Raw genomic sequence first — 23,736 nt, forward strand, 5'->3', positions numbered from 1 at the left:
CAGAAGGGACCAGAAAGCATAAGGGTGGCGAGAGGCGAGTACAACTTTAGAATAGGCCTTCAATATTGCATTAGTGAGGATTCCACTACCAGCACATTCACTGATCAGCTGCAGGACCAGCCACAACATATACATTGAGATGTGCCAGGCTAAAGAATGCAAGGGACGCAGCTGCCCCATAACCCATTAATTCAGCTGATCAACCCCTCACAAATAAAATAAGGATGGCTTGTCCTAAAGAGGTCAGTATTAACACTTTTCCAAGAAATGGTCACAACCAAATAGCTATTTCAGGCATAGGAGTGCAGCGGTGCCCATATAGTATATGTTACTCACCTGTTTATTTGCCAGCACCACAAGGGGCAGGAGCGGTGCTTCTTCCAAAAGTCTATGTAATTCATGTCTTGCTAACTGCAGGCGTATGTCATCTGTGGAATCCACAACAAAGACCATAATATGGGCCTTCTTAAGATACTGGTTCCAGTATGTCCGGAGGTTCTGACTGCCTCCCACTTAAAAAAAAATAATAATAATAATTTGATATTATATATCCAGTGGCTTTTAATGTCACCTTTTCAATTATTGGAAATCAAACTGTAAACTATGTAAAATGGCCATAAATTGTGCTAAATATTAGGAATTAGCTTCACTTCTTTAAAGGTAAAATTGACCCCTAGAGAAACCCTAGTGCCAGGTCTGCCACGGCCTAGAATACAAAAAAGTACAAGACAAAGCCACTTAAAAGGGGTATCCCCATTTTAAAGGGATCCTGTCACCTCTTTTTACCCTATAGAGATGCGGACATGCACGGCTAGATCGCCGCTAGCATATCCGCAATATACCTGTCCTATAGGGCTGTGTGCTTTTATTGCGTTTAAAAAATGATTTTATATATATGTAAATCAGCCTGGTAAGGAGCCCAAGGGGCTGTACTAACCTTCTTGAAGTCCAGCCACGCCTGCCTGTGTCCTCCAAATCTCCTCCTTGCTCACAGTTAGATTGCCGTAATCTCGCGATGCGCAGTTCCTTTCCTGAGGCGGATGCCAGCACAGGGAAGGAACACTATACCGGCACTGCGCATGCTCGCACATCGCGAGATTACGGCGATCTAACCGTGAGCAAGGAGGAGATTCGGAGGACGCAGGTGGTGCTGGGCTCCAGAACGGTTAGTACAGCCCCTTGGGCTCCTTACCAGGCTGATTTACATATACAAAATCATTTTTTACACTCAATAAAAGCACACAGCCCTATAGGACAGGTATATTGCGGACATGCTAGTGGTGATCTAGCCGTGCATGTCCGCATCTCTATAGGGTAAAAAGAGGTGACAGAATCCCTTTAAGCATTTATTGGTTATCAACAGGATATGGTATAATGGTCTGATGCTGCAGCTGGTGTGAATGGAAACGTGGTCATACATGAAGTTAGACATGTTATAGCATATCCTAATGGGCCCTACATATCTAATGTGGGAATACCTCTAATGTCATTTCTCTAGTGATCACTTGAAAAATCATATGATCGCCAAGAAGGTGATACAGCTCCTGGAATCTGTCTATTGTGTGAACAGAGCGCCTGTATTAAAAGGGTTGTCCCATTTAGGACATTTATGGCATAATGATAGCATATGCCATAAATGTCTGATAGAAGTAGGTTCCAGAGGTGGGACTCACACCTATCTCAAGAACGAGGCCCAACAGTGAATGGTGAGCACACATGCATGGCATCCTCTCCAATTCTGTGGGACTTCCGTAAATAGAGCGCACATTCACTTTGTGGGACCATTCTTCAAATAAAGACACCATGCATTTTTCTGGAAAGAATTCAGTACAACTGAGAAACTCACCCTCCAACAGTTCAATCCTCAGTCCCTGGCTGAGAATCTGGGCTGTATTAAACCCATGGGTCGGTGCCGATCTGGACCTGGTGGTGTTGGTGCTTAAAGCATGGATTATACTACTTTTACCTGCTCCATCCAACCCCAGCACTAAAATCTGCCGGTCCAAATAGATCTGCTGAGGAAATAAACCATGAAGTTTAGAGTGGGCCAACAGGACAAGAAAATATCTGCAGCCTTTACTTAGGACAAGGTGGTTTGCAGTTATAGTGCACATTTTTTAGGACTTCATTCTACCAGGAGAAAGCGGGTTTCTCTCCCTCAGGCAGATAGCCACCTCTCTTTATTACAGGGACATTCAGGGAAGTGGCTGCCTGATGTAATCAGAGTTCAGCCAAGTACAGGAATACTAAAATGCTTTGTATGCAAACCACATAAGGCCACTAGAGATGAGCGAAGTGACTTCAGATGTTACAGTACATCCAAAGTCACTTTGCTAAAAAATTTGTTATAATACTGGACAGATTCATCCGTACAGTATTAGAATGTATGTGCTCCGATGAGCCAGTTAATCGCAAAGTCGTATGAACTTCAGTAATTGATTATTACAGTGAAAAACCTTGGAACCAAAGCCTAGTTCAGTTCCAAGTTTTGAAGTGGTTTTTCACCATAATAATCAATTACTAAAGTTATTCAATGAAGACTTGCGTGACTTCGTGAATAACTTACTTTGGCTCATCTGAGCCCATACAGTCTAATACTGTACGGAGACGAATCTCCATACAGTATTATAACTAATTTTTTAGCGAAGAGACTTCAGATGTAGCATCTGAAGCTCGCTTCGCTCTTCTCTAATGGGTATGTTCACAGTGGCGTTATGAAACCCAGCAGCCGAAGTTCACCATATCTGGCATACGCCGAAGCCCTACTGACTACAATTGGATCCATTCGAATGGTAGGTTTTTCGCTTTCTTCCACGTCTTTCAGGTTTTGGTTGCAATTTTAAAGCATTTGCGATAATTTTATCTGAGCAGCCTATCATTTTATGCACTTCTTTATATGTTTTCCCCTCTCCAATCAACTTTTAAATCGACGTACCCTGTTCTTCTGAACAATGTCTGGAACGAACCATTTTCCTCAGAATTTCAGAGAGAAATGCACATTTGCTGCCTTCCTTCCTAAATAATGGCAATAATTGCCACCTGTTTTTCAAAGAATGAATGATGTCACTCAGACTCTACACTGCTATTATTTTGAACATGCCCCTTTCAATTAGTGATTCAATTACACAGAATCAGGCGCATGCATGTCATGACTGTTGGGTTTCTATTACTCTACTACACCTGCTAGTAAATTATTTGCCATGTAGAAATATCATTTCTACAAAAAATAGTGATTGATCAGGTTAGTGATGTCTGACTGCTATTATTTTTAACACAACTGTATTACTAAGGCTACTTTCGCATCAGCGTTTTGGCATTCTGGTTTTGAGATCTGACAGAGGATTTAGGATCAGTTTAGGGCCAATGTATTGTGAATGGGGTATGCTCCATTCAGGATGCATCAGTATGCATCCCATTCCGGTAGCGTTCCGTTTTGTGACCAGACAAAACCTCAGCTTGCAAAATCCGAAAAACAGAACAATTATTGGAACCTGGTCATGTCAGCTCAAGTCTGACTCCTAAAGCCTCATTCACACGTCTGTGTCCGTGCTCAAATCCGTGAGGCTTGCTCTACTAAGTGGGCTTCTTATTAAGTGGAGTTAAAAAAAAAAAAAGGGGCTCTAGTGCTGAGTGTGATTTTGTGGGAGTGATTGCAGGTGGCTGAGTGTGGTTTGAAACAGAGATCCATGAAAGTTAAGTTTTTGCATTTTAGTACTGCCATTTAAAACTTTTTTTTTCTCTGCTGGGTGTTGCCATTTAAGCCCATTTTTTTTTCTCTGGGGAGTGGCCTGGGCAACCAGGTGCTATAAATTGAACCACTAGACTCTCTAGAGCAGCGGTTCTCAACCTGGGGGTCGATCGGCCCTTTCCGGGGGGGGGGGGGGGGGGGGAGGGGTTGCCTGAGGCTTCCTATTGTGGGTCGCCCGCACAAGGGCAGCGGCCCCTTATCCTCGCGCACAGGAAGTGATGTCCTATCACTGCCTGTGCTTGAAGGAGCCTGACGGGTAAGTCGGTCCGCCTGTCTGCTGAGGTCCGAGTTTTTTCGTTAATGACACCGCCGCTGAGCACCACTGCCACCAATGATTTAATTGAGCCTGGCTAATTTTATTTTAATTATTTGGCTGAGCAAGGCTTAATTTATTTGGGGGGACATGAAGCACCGCTGATTTATTTGGGGGGACCCTGAGCACTTCTGATTTATTTATTTGGGGGACCCTGAGCACCATTGATTTATTTGGGGGAAACCTGATGCACCACTGATTTATTTATTTGGGGGACCCTGAGCACTTCTGATTTATTTATTTGGGGGGGGTGACTTGAAGCACCACTGATTTATTTATTTGAGGGGTACCCTGAGCACCACTGATTTATTTTTTTATTTTTTTTTGGGGGGGGGGGGTACTGTGAGCACCACTGAGTTATTTATTTGAGGGGTACTGTGCGCACCACTTATTTTTTAGGGGGTATTTGTTGTTTATTATTTATTTTAAAGTTATTTATTTGGTTTACAAATATTTTGTATTTATGCTAAAGTTCTGTGGTTATGAATGAATACTTGTGTATTTGAATTAACATTTGGTGTATTGGTGTCTGTGCGTGTTTTTGGTGGGTCATCATAACAGTAGCAAAATTAGTTATGACGTAGCAAGGAAAAAAATGTAATGGTTGGGGGTCACCACAACATGAGGAACTGTATTAAGGGGTCACGGCTTTAGAAAGGTTGAGAACCACTGCTCTAGAGCTTGCTCTTCCTGAGGCTTGCTCTACTGAGTGGGCTTCTTATTAAGTGGAGTTAAAAAAAAGGAGTTGGAAACTAAGGTTGGATATAATTTCCTTGTGTGTTGTTGGCTTAATCCTAGGTAGTCCTTCAACTACAGCAGACAGGGTCTAATTCTAAATCATATTTACTGTTTTACTTTTTTACTGTTGTAATCCCCATTTAGTATGTGTTGCACAATTGACAACGCAGTCCAGTGCACATCTTGCATGATGTATGCAGTCCTGGAACAGCTGTTCGAGGGTGTATATCTTTGTTCAAGATGTGAGCAAATTACCCGTTTGGAATCACAAATCGAGTCTCTAAAACGGGCAAGTGTCAACACTGAGAGGCATTGACAATTTGCAAAAGAGTTTGCTTCTCACCGAGCAAGCACTCTTTGGGGTAGATGAGGGGCAGGATGACAGAGAGGAGGCTGAGGAAAGTGAGTTAGCTAGCTGGGTAACAGTTAGAAAGCGGGGTAGAGGGAAGAGTGCCAGGGAGGCTAGCCCTGATCTGACACACCAACAAGTTTGCACGTTTGGCAGATGAGGGGGATGTCAGCCCAGGGACGGCACTGCTGCAGCCGGACACTTCCTCTGCCAGTCAGGGGAATGTCAGCTCCAGTAAGCAGGGAACCAGGAGAGCAGGGCAGGCCAGACAGGTGCTGCTAGTGGGAGACTCCATTATTAGGGGAACAGATAGGGAAATTTGACACATCGCGGATCGGGTTGACAGATTACTGGGAGTGGCTGGAGAAGATCCAGCGGTCATGGTCCATATCGGAACCAATGACAAAGTTAGGGGTAGGTGGAGAGTCCTTAAAAATTATTTCAGGGATTTAGGTCAAAAGGTTAGGGCAAGGACCTCAAAAGGTAGTATTTTCCGAAATACTGCCTGTACCACGAGCCACACAAGAAAGGCAGTGGGAGATTAACAAGTGGCTCAAGAACTGGTGTAGGAAGGAGGGGTTTGGGTTCCTGGAGAACTGGGCCGACTTCTCTGTCGGCTACAGGCTCTATCGTAGGGACGGGCTGCACCTCAATGGGGAAGGGGCAGCTGTGTTGGGGAAGAAGATGGCTAGAAGGTTGGAGGAGTGTTTAAACTAGGGACTGGGGGGAGGGTAATTACGTTATAGGAGGGGAAGATAGTGCAGATAGAGACCGGGGGCAAGGTAGTGGGACTGGGGGAGGAATGGAAGGAGGGACTAGAACAGTTCAGAAGGAAAGGTGTAGGGTAAAAAATATACATAAACCGCTCAAATGTATGTATACTAATGCCAGAAGCCTGACTAATAAAACTGGTGAACTGGAATTAGTGATGTGTGAGGAGGACTATGACATAGTGGGAATAACTGAGACATGGCTGGATGATAGCTATGACTGGGCAGTTAATGTACAAGGTTACAGTCTGTTTAGAAAGGATCGTCAAAACCGGAGAGGTGGAGGGGTCTGCCTTTATGTAAAGTCCTGTCTAAAGCCCACACTCCGTGAAGATATAAGTGAGGGACATGAACATTTGGAGTCACTGTGGGTAGAGATACATGGAGCTAAAAACAACAATAAATTACTAATAGGAGTTTACTATAAACCGCCTAATATACCAGAGTCCACAGAAAATCTACTACTAAACGAGATAGACAAGGCGGCAAATTATAATGAGGTGCTTATTATGGGGGACTTCAACTACCCAGATATAGACTGGGAAACTGAAACTTGTATATCTCATAAAGGAAACAGATTCTTGGCAATAACCAAAGACAATTATCTCTCCCAACTGGTTCAGGACCCGACTAGAGGGACGTCCATACTGGACTTAGTATTAACCAATAGGCCTGACAGAACAACAGGCGTGCAGGTTGGGGGACACCTGGGAAATAGTGACCATAAAGTAATAACCTTCCAATTATCATTCAAAAGAGCGTTTCTACAGGGAGGAACAAAAATACCAAACTTCAAAAAAGCTAAATTTAGCCAACTAAGAGAGGCCATAGGCCTAACTAACTGGGACAAAGTCCTCAAAAATAAAAATACAGCCACAAAATGGGATATCTTTAAAAACATCCTAAAATCTCATTGTGAGAGGTACATACCGTATGGTAATAAAAGGTTAAGGAACAAAAAGAAACCAATGTGGATAAACAGAACTGTAAAGAAAGCAATAAATGACAAAAAGAAAGCATATAAAACACTAAAACAGGAGGGTGGCACGGAAGCACTGAAAAACTATAAGGAAAAAAATAGAACATGTAAAAAACAAATAAAAGCGGCCAAACTAGAGACCGAGAGATTAATTGCCAAAGAGAGTAAAACTAACCCTAAAATGTTCTTCAATTATATAAATGGTAAAAAGTATAAATCTGAAGGTGTCGGCCCTTTAAAGAGTAATGAGGGGGGAGTCGCAGAGAGCGACGAGGAGAAAGCAAAGCTGTTAAATATTTTTTTCTCCAGTGTATTCAGATGACATGCAGAATGTAAAAATAAATTCCCCATTAAAAGTGTCCTGTCTGACCCAGGAAGAAGTACATCAGCGACTTAAAAAGATCAAAATAGACAAATCGCCAGGACCGGATGGCATACACACCGTATCCTAAGGGAATTAAGTAAGGTCATAGCCAGACCCTTATTTCTGATATTTGCGGACTCTTTACTGACAGGGAATGTCCCACAGGATTGGCGCATGGCAAATGTGGTGCCAATATTCAAAAAGGGTCCAAAAACAGAGCCTGGAAACTATAGGCCGGTAAGTTTAACATCTGTTGTGGGTAAACTGTTTAAAGGTTTTCTGAGAGATGCTATCTTAGAGCATCTTAACGGAAATAAGCAAATAACGCCATATCAGCATGGCTTCGTGAGGGATCGGTCATGTCAGACTAATTTAATCAGTTTCTATGAGGAGGTAAGTTCTAGACTTGACAGCGGAGAATCAATGGATGTCGTATATCTGGACTTCTCCAAAGCATTTGACACTGTACCACATAAAAGCTTAGTATATAAAATGAGAATGCTCGGACTGGGAGAAAACATCTGTATGTGGGTAAGTAACTGGCTGAGTGATAGAAAACAGAGGGTGGTTATTAACGGTACACACTCAGATTGGGTCACTGTCACTAGTGGGGTACCTCAGGGGTCAGTATTGAGCCCTATTCACTTCAATATATTTATTAATGATCTTGTAGAAGGCTTGCATAGTAAAGTATCAATTTTCGCAGATGACACTAAACTGTGTAAAGTAATTAACACTGAAGAGGACAGTATACTACTACAGAGGGATCTGGATAGATTGGAGGCTTGGGCAGATAAGTGGCAGATGAGGTTTAACACTGACAAATGTAAGGTTATGCACATGGGAAGGAATAATGCAAGTCACCCGTACATACTAAATGGTAAAACACTCGGTAACACTGACATGGAAAAGGATCTAGGAATTTTAATGAACAGCAAACTAAAGCTGCAAAAACCAGTGTCAGGCAGCTGCTGCCAAGGCCAATAAGATAATGGGTTGCATCAGAAGGGGCATAGATTCCCGTGATAAGAACATAGTCCTACCACTTTACAAATCACTAGTCAGACCACACATGGAGTACTGTGTACAGTTCTGGGCTCCTGTAAACAAGGCGGACATAGCAGAGCTGGAGAGGGTCCAGAGGAGGGCAACTAAAGTAATAACTGGAATGGGGCAACTACAGTACCCTGAAAGATTATCAAAATAAGGGTTATTCACTTTAGAAAAAAAGACGACTGAAGGGAGATCTAATTAATATGTATAAATATATCAGGGGTCAGTACAGAGATCTATCCCATCATCTATTTATCCCCAGGACTGTGACTGTGACGAGGGGACATCCTCTGCGTTTGGAGGAAAGAAGGTTTGTACACAAACATAGAAAAGGATTCTTTACGGTAAGAGCAGTGAGACTATGGAACTCTCTGCCTGAGGAGGTGGTGATGGTGAGTACAATAAAGGAATTCAAGAGGGGCCTGGATGTATTTCTGGAGTGTAATAATATTACAGGCTATAGCTACTAGAGAGGGGTCGTTGATCTAGGGAGTTATTCTGATTGCCTGATTGGAGTCGGGAAGGAATTTTTTATTCCCCTAAAGTGGGGAAAATTGGCTTCTACCTCACAGGTTTATTTTTTTTGCCTTCCTCTGGATCAACTTGCAGGTTATCAGGCCGATGGACAAATGTCTTTTTTCGGCCTTATGTTACTATGTAAGGTGGTCAGTGATGCATCCGTGAAGCTGTCCGTTTTTTGCTGTCCATGTTGCATCCATGTTTCACTGACACTGAACAGCTGAAAAATAAATTTTTAAAGCATCTCTTCTTTCACGGACCCATAGACTATAATGGACGTGATGGATCTGTGAACACGGACAAAATAGAGCATGCATCCGTGCTAAAAACACTGATGTCTGAATACACACTAAAATGAATGGGGACGTGTGCTGTCCGTGGAGAACACGTACAGCACATGTCCGTGGAACACTGACGTGTGAGTGAGGCTTTACTTTAATGCTGGTTTCACACGAGCGAGTGTCACACTCTGGACTCGCGGCTTATGCGGCAGCTCCTGTCCTGAACTTCCAGCACTGCCAGGGAAGTTAGTAACATGTGAGAGACAGAGTTCTAGAATGTATTGGATAACACTGACATAATGCTGTCAGTATTATACAATACATTCCAGAACTGTAAGGGTTACATAGCATCAGAAATCAATATAATGCTATGCGACCCAGTCATTGCTGGGAGTTCGGAGCGTGACACTAGCTTGTGTGAAACCAGCCTACGTTATAAAGAGGAACTCTGTCTCTCCCAGGTTACTAACTTCCTTTGCACTACAGGATGATATCACAAATCAGATATCTTTTGGCAGCTCTCAGGTACCTTACCACCCTCCATGTTCTTCTGTATATGCCTGTAATCTGTTGAAGATATAATGTCTCTCCTATCTAAAAGGACAAGGGGGGGGAGAGATATAGGAGGCAAGTGTATATAGCGATTAGCTGCAGTTTTATATACCTACTCACACTGACAGTCTTATCTATCTGTGCTGACTCTGCAGTGTAGTTCTACGAGATGTAGCTTCACACTGGTCTCCCTGCCTCCAGTATGTGAGAGCGATGACACGGCAGACTGGCTCAAGTTGAATCACAAAGGAAAACATGGAGTGTAAACACAACAAAAGGAAAAATTAAAAGGACCCTTCAGACCTAACTTTTAATCTAAATCGAAAAAATAAACAAAACAATATTTTCAGGCGAATAGAAAATACACAAAGGCAACGATATAGCCCAACTACCACCAAGCAAATGGCATCCACTGGAGAGACCCAGTGATGGAATGTGTTAATATCAGGATATAAGAGCAATTAAAGGGGTTGTCCGGGTTCCGAGCTGAACCCGGACATACCCTTATTTTCACCCAGGCAGCCAGGGCAAGGGCTCTTTTGTTTTTAATAACACAGCCGGGCAGACACTTCCGCCCAGCAGTGTGTTCGGCGATGTCACTGGCTCCGATGGACGGGCTTTAGCGCTGCCCTAGCCGTTTCACTAGCTAGGGCAGCGCTGAATCCCGCCCATCAATGGTGGTGACGTCACCAGGGTTTCTGGCAGCCCCATGGAGAGCCCGGTTCGTCACCGGATCTCCAAAAAATGCCTTTGCCCTGCGTGATTTAGCGCAGGGCAAAGGAGAGTATCGGAGCATGAATTGCTCCGATGCTCATGTCAGGGGGGCTACCTGGGTGAAAATGGAGGTATGTCTGGGTTCAGCTCTGAACCCGGACAACCCCTTTAACTAAGGCAATGACAGAGGCAGGAATCAGAGGTCTGGGGTAATAATGAGATACAGGCGAGGAAAAGAAAAAGAGACTCTCCCTCCCTGTACCTGCCCTAACTAAACCTCTGCCCAAGGACAATCCCTGATGGTGGGATCTCCCTGTCCTGGTGCCTGCCCTGTCTGACCCTCAGTTACCCCTAGATAGAGAAAATTCCCCTTCAAGGGGAGTATATAGAAAAAAAACGCAATTAGACTTACCGGTAATTCCGTTTCATATACATGCAGAAGATTAAATAGGAGTTTAAGGGTATGAATCAATATCCTTTTACTTTTTGTTCCACCTTTCGGGTAATTGTAAAGCACTGAGGAGGTGGAGGGGTGGGGGGTTCTTAAACTCTCTATGTGTTCCTACCCCTACAGAGGTCAAGGGTCAATCTCAATGTGGGCTGTCATGGTGGATTCAAGGAAACGGAATTACCGGTAAGTCTAATTGCGGTTTTTCCATTTCATCCACCATGACGGCCCACATTGAGACATATCAGATAACTAAATGGGTGGGGATATCGCCTGTAAAACCCTCCGGCCGAAAAGAGCTTCATTCGAGTCCGGAAGATTAAGACGATAGTGCCTTACAAAAGTATTGGCGCTAGACCAGGTTGCGGCTTTACAGATCTGGTCCAGCGAGACCCCTCCTTTCTCGGCCCAAGAAGAGGCAGTGGCCCTAGTAGAGTGGGCCTTAACATTACCAGGACTGGGCTTGTTCTGAATCCTGTAACAGCATTCAATGGTGGATCTGATCCATCTGGCTATGGAAGATCGCTAGACCCTGTATGTTCGGATTTAGGGATAGAGGGTAGGAAGATCTCCTGTTCTCGATGGAAAGGTGAGACTACTTTAGGGAGAAAACCTGGGTCGAGAGTTAGACGGATGTGATCTTTGCTGATCTGGAGGTAGGGCTCTCTACAAGAAAGGGCCTGGATCTCTCCAATGCGTCTGGCTGAGGTGATAGCAATCAAAAAGGCAGTCTTCAGGGAAAGGTGTTTTAAAGAGATTTCCGACAATGGTACAAATGGAGGTTTTGTTAGGCCTTCTAGGACGATGTTAAGATCCCAAGTCGGAGCTCTGGATCTCAGAGAGGGTCTCAATCTTGAAACCGCTCTGAAGAACCTCCTGATCCATCTGCGATTGGCCAGGCTGCAGTCGTAGAAGGAGCTGAGGGCAGAAATTTGGACCTTCAGAGTACTAGGTCTCAGGCCTAACTCCAGGCCGCACTGTAGAAAGTCTAAAATCCTATTGATGGGAGGAGAGGAGGTGTCTGGGTGCTCAACTCCTAACCAAGAACAGTATTTCTTCCAGATCTTAAGGTAGATGGAGGAAGTCACCTTTTTCCTACTAGCCCTCAGAGTAAGTATCACCTTTTCCGAAAGACTCCTGCTTCTTAATGTCTCGCTCTCAGGATCCAGGCTGACAGCTTGAATATACCTGGGTCTGGATGAAGAAGAGGGCCCTGGACTAGAATATCCCTCTGGAAGGGAATCTCCCACGGATCTTCCAGCGATAGCTGTTTTAGAGTCGAGAACCAACTCCTCTTTGGCCATAGAGGGGCTATTAGGATGAGAGTAGTTGGTTCCTCCAGGAGCTTCTGGACAACCCGAGGTAGTAGAGGTATTGGGGGAAAGGCGTAGGCTAGTTTCCATTTCCACTGTATTGACAGGGCATCGATTGCCCATGGACTGTCTCCTGGCTTTAGGGAGCAGAAACATTCTACCTGCGCATTTCTTCTGGAGGCGAATAAGTCTACCTCCGGACAGCCCCATCTTTCTGAGATCTTCTGGAAGATATTCCTGTTCAGAGACCAGTCTCCTGGATCTATTGTCTCTCTGCTCAGAAAGTCTGCTACTGCATTTTCACAGCCCCTTAGGTGGATGGCGGACAGAGATAAGGCGTTCTCTTCTGCCCAGGAGAAGATTCTTTTTGCCATCTCGCTCAGAGGCCGTGACCTTGTCCCTCCTTGGTGACGCAGATAAGCCACCGTTGTGGCATTGTCGGACATTATTCTTAGGTGTCGCCCTTTTAAAAGACACTCTCCTTTTAATAATGCTTCCAGGACTGCGTATAGTTCTCTGTAGTTGCAGGATCTGTCTCTTATCTCGGCAGGCCAGGTACCCTGCAGAAGATGATCTCCTATCTTTGCTCCCCAGCCTCCGAGGCTTGCGTCCGTGATTACCTGAACGGCCGGATGGTTCTGCCACTGTAGGCCTCCTAGCAGTCTTCTTTTTACTTTCCACCAATCCAAGTCTGTTTTCACGGCCTGTGGGATCCGGAAAATCCTGTCTAAACGTACTTGTTTTCCGTCCCAAATAGTTAAGATCCAATTCTGGATCACCCTTGTGTGGCTTTGGCACCATGCAACCAAGGGAATGCAGGCGGTTAGGCTTCCAAGGAGACTCATGGCCTTTCTGATGGAGCAATTGCGAGCCCTCTGGAACGCTCAGATTTTTTCTGTCAACGCAGTAGCCTTGTCTTGAGGGAGGAAGGTCATCAACAGGGACGAATCCAATTCCACACCCAGGAACCTTATTCTCATGGATGGGATTAGGGTGGATTTTTTTATATTTATGATCCAGCCGAGATTTTTTAAGAATTCCGAGAATCTTTGGGTTGCCAGAAGGTTTTCGGATTCTGTCTTGCCCAGAATTAAGAAGTCGTCGAGATATGGAATGATTGGGATTCCTTCCTGACGAAGGTAGGCCACCATCTCTACCACGACTTTTGTGAAGACCCTGGGAGCCGAGGAAATACCGAAAGGGAGGGCGACATATTGAAAGTGATGGATAGACCTGTCCGGTCCTCTTAGAGCGAATCTTAGATATTTCTGGGAGAGATGATGGATAGGGACATGGTAGTAAGCGTCCTTTAGATCGATTGACGACATGAACGCCCCTTTCGGAATCAGAGGGATTGTGGATGGGATGGTCTCCATCCTGAACCTCCTGTATAGAATAGACCTGTTTAGGGGTTTTAGGTTTATTATAGTGCGAAAGGATTGGTCTGTTGTTTTTTTTTACTAAAAAGAGGCTGGAATAAAACCCTCTACTTTCCTCTGGGATAGGGACCTTTTGAATTACCCCTAGCTCTAAGAGGTCCTGGACGCCTTGCCAAATTTTTAGAAGTTCTGATCTGCTCTGAGGAGAGATGCAGAATCTTCTCGGGGGGACTGATGTGAACTCTATCCTGTAGCCCTGAGAGATTACATTTAGAACCCAGGGATTTGAGGTTACCTGATTCCAGGAAGATAGAAAACCCATCAGTCGCCCCCCTACCCTGGCGTCATTGTTGTTTATTTTGTCTATTCTGGGGATTGAGGATGAAGCCTCTTCCTCTCCTCCCTTTAGGATAGCTCCATCGGCCAGACTTCCCTTTCCCCCTGTAGGATCTCTGCTGAGGTTGGAACTGACGAAAGGGCTTCTTTTTTGGTTCTTTGTCCTCTGGAAAACCCTTCTTCTTGTCTGCTGCTCCCTATAGGATTTTATCCAGAGTGGGGCCGAAGACAAATTCCCCTGAAAAGGGGATAGAACAAAGTTTGGCCTTGGATGCCTTGTCCCCAGACCAGGCTTTCATCCATAAAGCCCGTCGGGCTGCATTAGAAAGAGCAGCATCCTTGGCTGAAAACCGGATGGACTCTGCTGAAGCATCAGCCAAAAATGCTGTGGCGGAGCGGAGAAGGGGGAGAGAATCCCTGATCTCTTCTCTTGGAGTTTTGTTTTTTAGATGTTTGTCCAGTTCTCCTAGCCATATATACATCGCCCTGGCGACGGAGGTAGCAGCAATATTAGTTTTTACGCCAAACATAGCTGACTCCCAGGATTTTTTTAGGAGGCCATCTGCCTTTCTATCCATAGGGTCGCCTAACTGGGAGGAATCCTCAAAGGGTAGGGCGGTCTTCTTTACTACCTTGGCCACCTGTAAATCGACCTTAGGAGTCTGATTGTATAGTTTGCTTTCAGTCGGGTCAAAGCAGAGCCTATTCCTGAATTCTTTGGGAACGCCAAGTCTCTTTTCTGGATCTGACCACTCCTCCATTATCATTTCTTTTATATTTTCATTGATGGGAAAAAGACTTGGATCTAAGACCCCCAAACATCTCATCCTGTACCGTACGGGGCCTAGGGGTATCCTCAATGCCCATAGTGGATCTGACTGCTCGTAGCAACTCCTCCATTTCGTCAGCGGAAAAAAAGTATTTTTTATCCTCCTCCAGAATTTCCCCGTCCGACAAGGGTTCCTCATTAGGAAATTGGATGAGGCGGAGGCCACTTCAACCTCAGAAGAAGAAATAACAGACAGTTTGCGTTTCTTAGAAGGGTTGGGGTTGCTGGCGGGGGTAGACAAGGTGGCTAAAGAAGACTTAATCTCGTCTGTAATAAAAGACTTCATTTCAGAGAGTATATCTGGTTGTTCTTCCTTCCATATTTCCGTAGTGCAAGGTTTGCACAGCCTCTTTTTATAGTTCTCAGGGAGACGCTTGGAACAAGCACAGCACTTTAAGAGTTTAGTTTTTGTCTTTAACTCCTTGCTGCCCTGAAGAAAGGAAGCAACCAGATAGCCCAGAATTAGTAATTCAGGATAAAAAAAATCTGAAATATACACCCCCCAGAAGGGGACTCACGGTACTGGTGGCAGAAGGGTCAGGACCTTCCTGTCGGGGAGCAGGTGTCTCAGACATCGCGGTGTAGCAGGCGAGGGGCCGGAAGGAACCGTGGCCTTTTCTTTTTTTAAATCCCGGCGTCTGACGTCATCTAGCTGCGCCCTGTTGACGGCGTGGGCCTGCGCCGCACCAGCCTACTAAGGGATACGTGCGTCGCGTGGCCCGCCCATAGAGACGCTCCATGCGCCGCACCTGCTCCCCCTGCCGGACACTAGCGCTCGGACCGCCTCCAGAAAGAAGGGACGCTGAGCGCAGCGCGAGATGACCAGTGAAGCCGGCACCCCCGACTGCTTCCTCAAGGAGGGAAGGAAGTACGAAGGTATGGGGAGGACTGCAGGCCTCGGCATAAGCCAAGACGAGGGTCCTTGATGCTCCTAGCTGGCCAGCCTTAGCCCATGCCGCGGGAGGCCAGCTGGAGAACCTGTAAGGAAATAAGGTTGTTTATCCTCCCTAAAGGAGGAACTCTCCACGTGTTGGCCCCTGTAGGGGCAGGAAAGCACTGAGGAGGTGGAGGGGTGGGGGGGGGGGGGGGGGTCTTTAACTCTCTATGTGTTCCTGCCCCTACAGAGGTCAAGGGTCAATCTCAATGTGGGCCGTCATGGTGGATGAAATGGAAAACATAGTGCAGATAGAAAAAAGAAGTAACAATGTACCTATCCCATGATAATAATTGCTTAATATAGAAACCCTGACGCGTTTCCCCCATGTAGGGTTCCTCAGGAGGTTGGTAATAGCCGAGTACATATGAAGATGGTAACTGAATACATAAAAGTCATAATATACTTCATCTAGAGATGATATGAATCCTAGTAATAACATACTTCATCCAGGGATAAAAGCTGATAACATTCCATAAAAGATAATACTAGATAGGCAGACCTTATGAAGGATGCTGAGCACACCAAAAGAGGGAGCTGATTACATCACATCCTTACCGTTGCCTTTGTGTATTTCCTATTCATTTTTTATGCAATTTAGATTAAAAGTTAGGTCTGAAGGGTCCTTTAATTTTTCCTTTTGTTGTGTTTACACTCTCTTTATAAGGGAGCATTCACACGACCGCATAAATGGATCCGCATCCGTTCCGCAAATTTCTGGAACGGGTGCAGACCCATACATTTCAATAGGGCCGCAAAAGATGCGGACAGCACACCGTGTGCTGTCCGCATCAGTTGTTCCGTTCTGTGGCCCCGCAAAAAAGATAGAGCATGTCCTATTCTTGTCCGCAGTTGCGGACAAGAATAGGCATTCTCTATATAGCGCCGGCCAGGTGCGGTCCACAAAATGCTGAACGCACACGGCCGGTATCCGTGTTTTGCGGACCGCAAAACACTTACGGTCGCGTGAATGCTCCCTAAGGATACCAGAACTATCTGTTTATCTACAGTACAGACCAAAAGTTTGGACACACCTTCTCATTCAAAGAGTTTTCTTTATTTTCATGACTATGAAGGCATCAAAACTATGAATTAACACATGTGGAATTATATACATAACAAACAAGTGTGAAACAACTGAAAATATGTCATATTCTAGGTTCTTCAAAGTAGCCACCTTTTGCTTTGATTACTGCTTTGCACACTCTTGGCATTCTCTTGATGAGCTTCAAGAGGTAGTCCCCTGAAATGGTCTTCCAACAGTCTTGAAGGAGTTCCCAGAGATGCTTAGCACTTGTTGGCCCTTTTGTCTTCACTCTGCTGTCCAGCTCACCCCAAACCATCTCGATTGGGTTCAGGTCCGGTGACGGTGGAGGCCAGGTCATCTGGCGCAGCACCCCATCACTCTCTTTCATGGTCAAATAGCCCTTACTTTCAAAGTTTTCCCAATTTTTCGGCTGACTGACTGACCTTCATTTCTTAAAGTAATGATGGCCACTCGTTTTTTTTTACTTAGCTGCTTTTTTCTTGCCATAATACAAATTCTAACAGTCTATTCAGTAGGACTATCAGCTGTGTATCCACCTGACTTCTCTTCAACGCAACTGATGCTCCCAACCCCATTTATAAGGCAAGAAATCCCACTTATTAAACCTGACAGGGCACACCTGTGAAGTGAAGACCATTTCAGGGGACTACCTCTTGAAGCTCATCAAGAGAATGCCAAGAGTGTGCAAAGCAGTAATCAAAGCAAAAGGTGGCTACTTTGAAGAACCTAGAATATGACATTTTCAGTTGTTTCACACTTGTTTGTTATGAATATAATTCCACATGTGTTAATTCATAGTTGTGATGCCTTCATAGTCATGAAAATAAAGAAAACTCTTTGAATGAGAAGGTGTGTCCAAACTTTTGGTCTGTACTGTATATTTAGAAAATGATTTTGAAAACATGGAGACCTTAACAGTGTGAGGGGACAGCAGCTGTCTCATCATCTGTCATGGCTGCCCTACACAAACAGTGCAGTAAGACTCCGCCCTCTCTGTCTCTGCAGAGCTAGGCATGAGAAGGAATCAAGATGGCTGACACACAAATGGCACATCAAATAAAACAGGTATACACAAGAACCTCTATCTTATTCTTTAATAATGGATTATCCTGCACTATATAGGAAAAAAATAATTATATATATATATATATATAAAAAAAATCCCAGAGTGCTTCTAGTCTTACTGACTATGATAAACGATCGAAGATGTAGTGACTCGTTAACAACGAAAATTTCACTTCTTATACACATAATCGTTCATACTTGCAGTCATTACTCGTTTGCTTTTAAATCGTTCCTTGTTATTACATGTAAAGATGGGGGACAGATACTTGGTCAAAAGCCATGTTTGAGGTCATTAGCACGTAAACGACTCCATATTAGGCTACTTTCACATTAGCGTTTTCAGTTCTGCTATTGAGATCCGTCATAACCTCTCAATAGCGGAAGAGAACGCTTTAGTTTTGTCCCCATTCATTGTCAATGGGGACAAAACTGAACGAAACGGAGTGCACCAAAATGCATTCTGTTCTGTTTGGTTGCGCTCCCATCGCAGACAGAATAACGCTGCAAGCACAGACGTCCTGACACACAAAGTCAATGGGGACGGATCCGTTTTCTCTGACAATAGAAAAACAAATCCGTCCCCCATTGACTTTCAATGGTGTTCATGACGGATCTGTCTGTCTTGGCTATAAGAAGACATAATACAACCCATCTGTTCATGACGGATGCATGCGGTTATATTACTGTAACGGAAGCGTTTTTGCAGATCCATGACAGATCTGCAAAAAACGCTAATGTGAAAGTAGCCTTATATGGAGCATTAAAGGGGTTTTCCCCATCTCAGACAATGGGGGCATATTGCTAATATATGCCCACTTTGTCTGATAGGTGCGGGCTGCCAGCTTTCTCACCACGCCTGCGCAGAATACCGAACGGCGCGAGATTTCCCCAGTGCACAGGGCAGGCAGAAGGATGCGAACGATGCCTGGCCCTGTCAATCAACACTTGGAAGGCGTGACTTGAGGTGGAAGACGGGAGCCTCTAGGTGCAGGAGCAACGCCTCCCCCTGCTCCTAGAGGCTCATTTACATATTATAAAAGTAAGAATTCTACAGTAACGGGGGCACGGATAATCATTAGAATAGCAGTTAGGTGCAGCTGACATTAGCACATCGCTAATGTCAGACTGTTTAATACTGAAAATTCTAGTGACAGAAACCCTTTAAACATCACGATGGACGAGAAACGAGCGATTTGTCGCTCATCTTTGAATCGTTTATACTTATTACATTACATGATTCTCATTAATTTTCGTTCGCATGCACAAATCTGTACAATATTCGTTCCGTGTAATAGGGCCTTACTTGCTACCATCACTGTGGGGTTTAAAGGGATTTTCCGGCCTTAGATACTGATCACTATCAGCTCTATCGGCCAGCCGCTTACAGGAGGCTCCATCTACTGCAGTTCAGCTCCCAGTCACTTGAATAGGAGCACAGCCACTACGAAGTGGACGGAACCTTGTGCTTACATTTCTGCCAGTATGGTTTCCGATGCCAGAAGATGTTGAGAACCGCTGATCAGGATGTCGGACCCCTCCCAATCTAATATTAAAGACCTAGGCCAACAATATCTAAGTGCCAGAAAACGCCTTAGGCTACTTTCACACTGGCGTTTTGGCTTTCCGTTTGGGAGATTCGTTCAGGGCTCTCACAAGCGGTCCAAAACGCATCAGTTTTGCCTTAATGCATTCTGAATGGATAAGGATCCGCTCAGAATGCATCAGTTTGCCTCCGTTCCATCTCCATTCCGCTTTGGAGGCGGACACCAAAACGCTGCCTGCAGCGGTGTCCATCTAATGAAACTGAGCCAAACAGATCCGTCCTGGCACACAATGCAAATCACTGGGGACGGATCCGTTTTCACTGACACAATAGAAAACGGATCCGTCCCCCATTGACTTTCAATGGTGTTCAAGACAGATACATCTTGGCTATGTTACAGATAATACAAACGGATCCATTTTTTGCAGATCCATGAAAGATCCACCCAAAACGCAAGTGTGAAAGTAGCCTACAACTGCTTTCATGACGCAGCAATTTGCCATCTTTGCATTTACTCCCTGCCTTCCTGGAGCCATAACATTTGTATTTTTTCGTTCACATAGGGCTTGTTTTTTTGCAGGACAAGTTGTACTTTCAAATGGCACCATTTAATATGGCATACGATGTTATGGGAAGCTGGAAAAAATTCCAAATGGGGTGGATTTTGGGAGGGGAAAAAAATAAAAACACACACAACTCTGCCATAGGGAATGTTGTAAAAACTATGTGGTAGAACTGGCCTGTATCCTTCATTCTCTGGGTCAGTGCGATTAGGGTTCATTCACACGTCCGTAGAATGGGTCCGGAATGGATCCAGACCCATTAATTTTCAATGGGGCCGGAAGAGATGAGGACAGCACACAGTGTGCTGCGCGGCCCCAATCTTCTGGTCCGCGGCTCCCGAAAAAAATAGAACATATAATTCTAGGCACTTCTATAGGGGTGGATGGACCACGATATCACATTTATATACTGTATTTTTTGCACCATAAGGCACTTTTTTTGGGGGGGGGGGGGGGGTGCCTCTGCGTCTTATGTGGCGAATACTAATGAGCGTTTCCATTATGGAAGCGCTCACTAGTACCAGAGGCTCTGTACTCACCACGTCCTGGTCCTCTGCTGTGCACAGCGTGAGGGCGCTCTGTGACAGTACAGCCGATGGCAGGAGGAGTGCTGGAGGTGAGGAGCTGCGGCGTCCAGGGCAGGAGACGCAAGTGGTTTTTTTTTGTTTTTTTTCAGCAATATTATGCTGTGTGTATGACCTTTTGATCACTTTCATTACTTTTTTGGGGAGGTAAAGTGACAAAAACAAACAACGGAACAACCATTTTGATTTTCCCCCCTACATTTTTATTTTAATAGTTCAGGCGTTCTGAGTTACAGCAGTGCAAATTATTTATTTATTTTTATATTTTTTTTTATATTTTTAACCCCCCCCCCCCAGAGGGGACCTGAACATGTGATCTTTAGATTGTTTCTCCAATAAACTACTCGGTGGCGTGCCTAGGGTGTTTGGCACCCGGGGCGGGTCCTTTCTCTGGCACACCCCCTAATACTACCTCACAGTAGTATTGCCCTCATTGTACAACCTTCACAGTTTTTTTTACAGATGTGTGCCCCCCTCCACAGTAGTAATGCCCTCTGTGCCCCCCTCCACAGTAGTAATGCCCTCTGTGCCCCCCTCCACAGTAGTAATGCCCTCTGTGCCCCCCTCCACAGTAGTAATGCCCTCTGTGCCCCCCTCCACAGTAGTAATGCCCTCTGTGCCCCCCTCCACAGTAGTAATGCCCTCTGTGCCCCCCTCCACAGTAGTAATGCCCTCTGTGCCCCCCTCCACAGTAGTAATGCCCTCTGTGCCCCCCTCCACAGTAGTAATGCCCTCTGTGCCCCCTCCACAGTAGTAATGCCCTCTGTGCCCCCTCCACAGTAGTAATGCCCTCTGTGCCCCCTTCCACAGTAGTAATGCCCTCTGTGCCCCCTTCCACAGTAGTAATGCCCTCTGTGCCCCCCTCCACAGTAGTAAAGTCCTCTGTGCCCCCTCCATAGTAATAAAGCCCTCTGCATTTAAAAAAACAAAACAAAAAAAAACACTAAACTTCTCACCTTGTCCTGTTCCTGAAGTTCACATACCTCTCTTCCCTGCAGGCACAGATTGCTCTGCAGCACGGTGTGGGCGGAGCTTATGCAGCACAGTGTGGGTGGAGCTTATTTCCAGGCTCCTCCTACACAGGCTAGCAGAACGATCCATGTCTGCAGGCTGAATGGTGGAGCTGGGAGGTCTTCCTACTTCACCAGAGCGCTGGGAGGAGAGCGGTCAGTGACAGGACCCAGCTCCCTGCGCTCCAGCAATGAGCACCTCCGTCTGTATTGATGAAGGCGCTCATTGCTTCTGGCACCCCCCTGAGAGCCGGCACCTGGGGCGGACAACCCCTCCCTTAGTATGCCACAGATTACTGTGATTTAATACAACAGTGTATGAGAAACACAGTATTTCCATGGAGCACTGCCACCTGCAGGCCTACATTTAAAATGCTATCTGTTATAGGCCCCTTGGCCTCCAGCAGGCTCCAGCCTATCACCAACAAAAGAAAACTGCAAATCATACAATTGGTAAATTTGGGAGAGTCCTTAACAACGAACGATCGTTTTACCCGACCGATAATAGACCAATATCCTTTGAAAGGAAGTCGGCTGTTTTTAATATTTTCGTCCAATAGTCAGAACAAAGATCTTTAACCCCTTCCAGCAAAGCCAGTTTGGACCAAATGCCGGAGCCCCGTTTTTCAAATGTGACGTGTCACTTTATCTGGTAAATCTGGAACGCTTTTACTGATCCAAGTGATTCTTAGGGTTCACGCACACAAACGGATTTTTTTCCCCCCGTGTCTGTTCTGATTTTTTTGTGGCCACATCAATGGTGCCTCAAAAAAAACAAAAGACGACAAGTATAGGACAGTTCTATTAGAAGCCAGCGGTTCTGTTAAGCAAAATGCACCCGGGCAGTCGTCTGCATGAGCCCTAAGATTGTTTTCTCGTGACACATTGTACTTCATGTTAGTGGTTAATTTGAGCTGATGTTTTACCTTTATGTATAAAAAAAAACAAAAAACGAAAATTTACAAAAAAAAATTATTGAAAAAAATTGCCAATTTTCTAAATTTTAATTTCTCAGATTTTAAGACAAACAGTGATTCCTCTCAACAGTTATTAACATTCCCCATTTGTAAATTTCATAAAAATTTTTTTTTGAAGATGTGCATTTGTATTTTTCTTGTTGACTGAGCTGTGTAGGGGCTGGTTTGTTTTCTGTACCATTTTGGAGTACAAATGGCTTTTTGATCCAATTGCGTTAAATTACATGCAATCTGGACGTAGAGTTATGTCCAAATGCGGGAAGGGGTTAATTCAGTAAGATTGTTTAGTTTGTTAACCAAAGACTTTTCTTTGAAAAACGTTCCCAGGAAGATCTTCCGCCAATCACCCGTTTCATTCAACATGTACATGTATGGGCACTTTGAACAACTATCATGGCCACTGTGTAGTAAAATGTGTGCGGCTGTCTCACTGTTCACCCATCAACCTACTTTTATCTAATGTGCGTTCTGGGTACGAGGGGCAGTCATTTTGGTGGGCTGAGGTGCGGGCAGGAGACATTTTGCTGTATTGCCATCACTCCATCTGTGTTCTCTGTACTTATACTTTAACCTTGAAGCATGGAATGTATGCAGGGCCATAAAACCTGATAACAGCCCAAGAAATTCAGCTACTTTCACACTAGCGTTCAGAGAGGATCCGTCTGGTGTCTGCACAGACGGATCCGCTCCTATAATGCAGACGTTTGGATCCGTTCAGAACGGATCCGTCTGCATTATATTTCAGAAAAAATTCTAAGCGTGAAAGTCGTTCAGACGGATCCGTCCAGACTTTACATTGAAAGTCAATGGGGGACGGATCCGTTTGAAAATTGCACCATATTGTGTCATCTTCAAACGGATCCGTCCCCATTGACTTACATTGTACGTCTGGACGGATCCGTTTGCCTCCGCACGGCCAGGCGGACACCCGAACGCTGCAAGCAGAGGCTGAACGCTGCCAGACTGATGCATTCTGAGCGGATCCGCCTCCACTCAGAATGCATTGGGGCTGGACCGATGCGTTCGGGGCCGCTTATGAGAGCCTTCAAACGGAGTGTGAAAAGGGTTGTGTCACTTCAGAAAGTGGCATGTACCATGTAGAGGAAGCGAATACCAAGCACTTACTAATGTATTGTGATTCTCCATATTGCTTCCTTTGCTGGCTGGATTCATTTTTCCATCACATCAGTGGTGGTCGTACTTACAAACTAAAGGAAAAAGTGTCAGCTTCTCTGGTGGTCGGGACCATAGGAGTGCACATAGGCTAGTGCTTTTTCCTATAGTGTACAAGCACAACCACCACTGATGGATTGCAGGGTGGTCGTAA

The 23,736-nt window shown here is 45.0% G+C and overlaps 1 protein-coding gene across 1 annotated transcript in view; it reads right to left on the reverse strand.

Moving 5' to 3' along the window:
- Nucleotides 1–23,736, reverse strand: part of ARL10 (ADP ribosylation factor like GTPase 10) — a 26,173-nt gene that overhangs the window by 672 nt on the left and 1,765 nt on the right. Inside the window, exons 2-3 of the mRNA XM_040405572.1 lie at nt 1,847–2,015; nt 337–512 (exon numbers count right to left, since the gene is read on the reverse strand). Coding sequence (XP_040261506.1) covers nt 337–512; nt 1,847–2,015 — 345 coding nt within the window. The remainder of the gene's footprint in view (nt 1–336; nt 513–1,846; nt 2,016–23,736) is intronic.

The sequence above is a fragment of the Bufo bufo genome, chromosome 1 (genome assembly GCF_905171765.1).
Source record: "Bufo bufo chromosome 1, aBufBuf1.1, whole genome shotgun sequence".
In the NCBI taxonomy this organism is placed as follows: domain Eukaryota; kingdom Metazoa; phylum Chordata; class Amphibia; order Anura; family Bufonidae; genus Bufo; species Bufo bufo.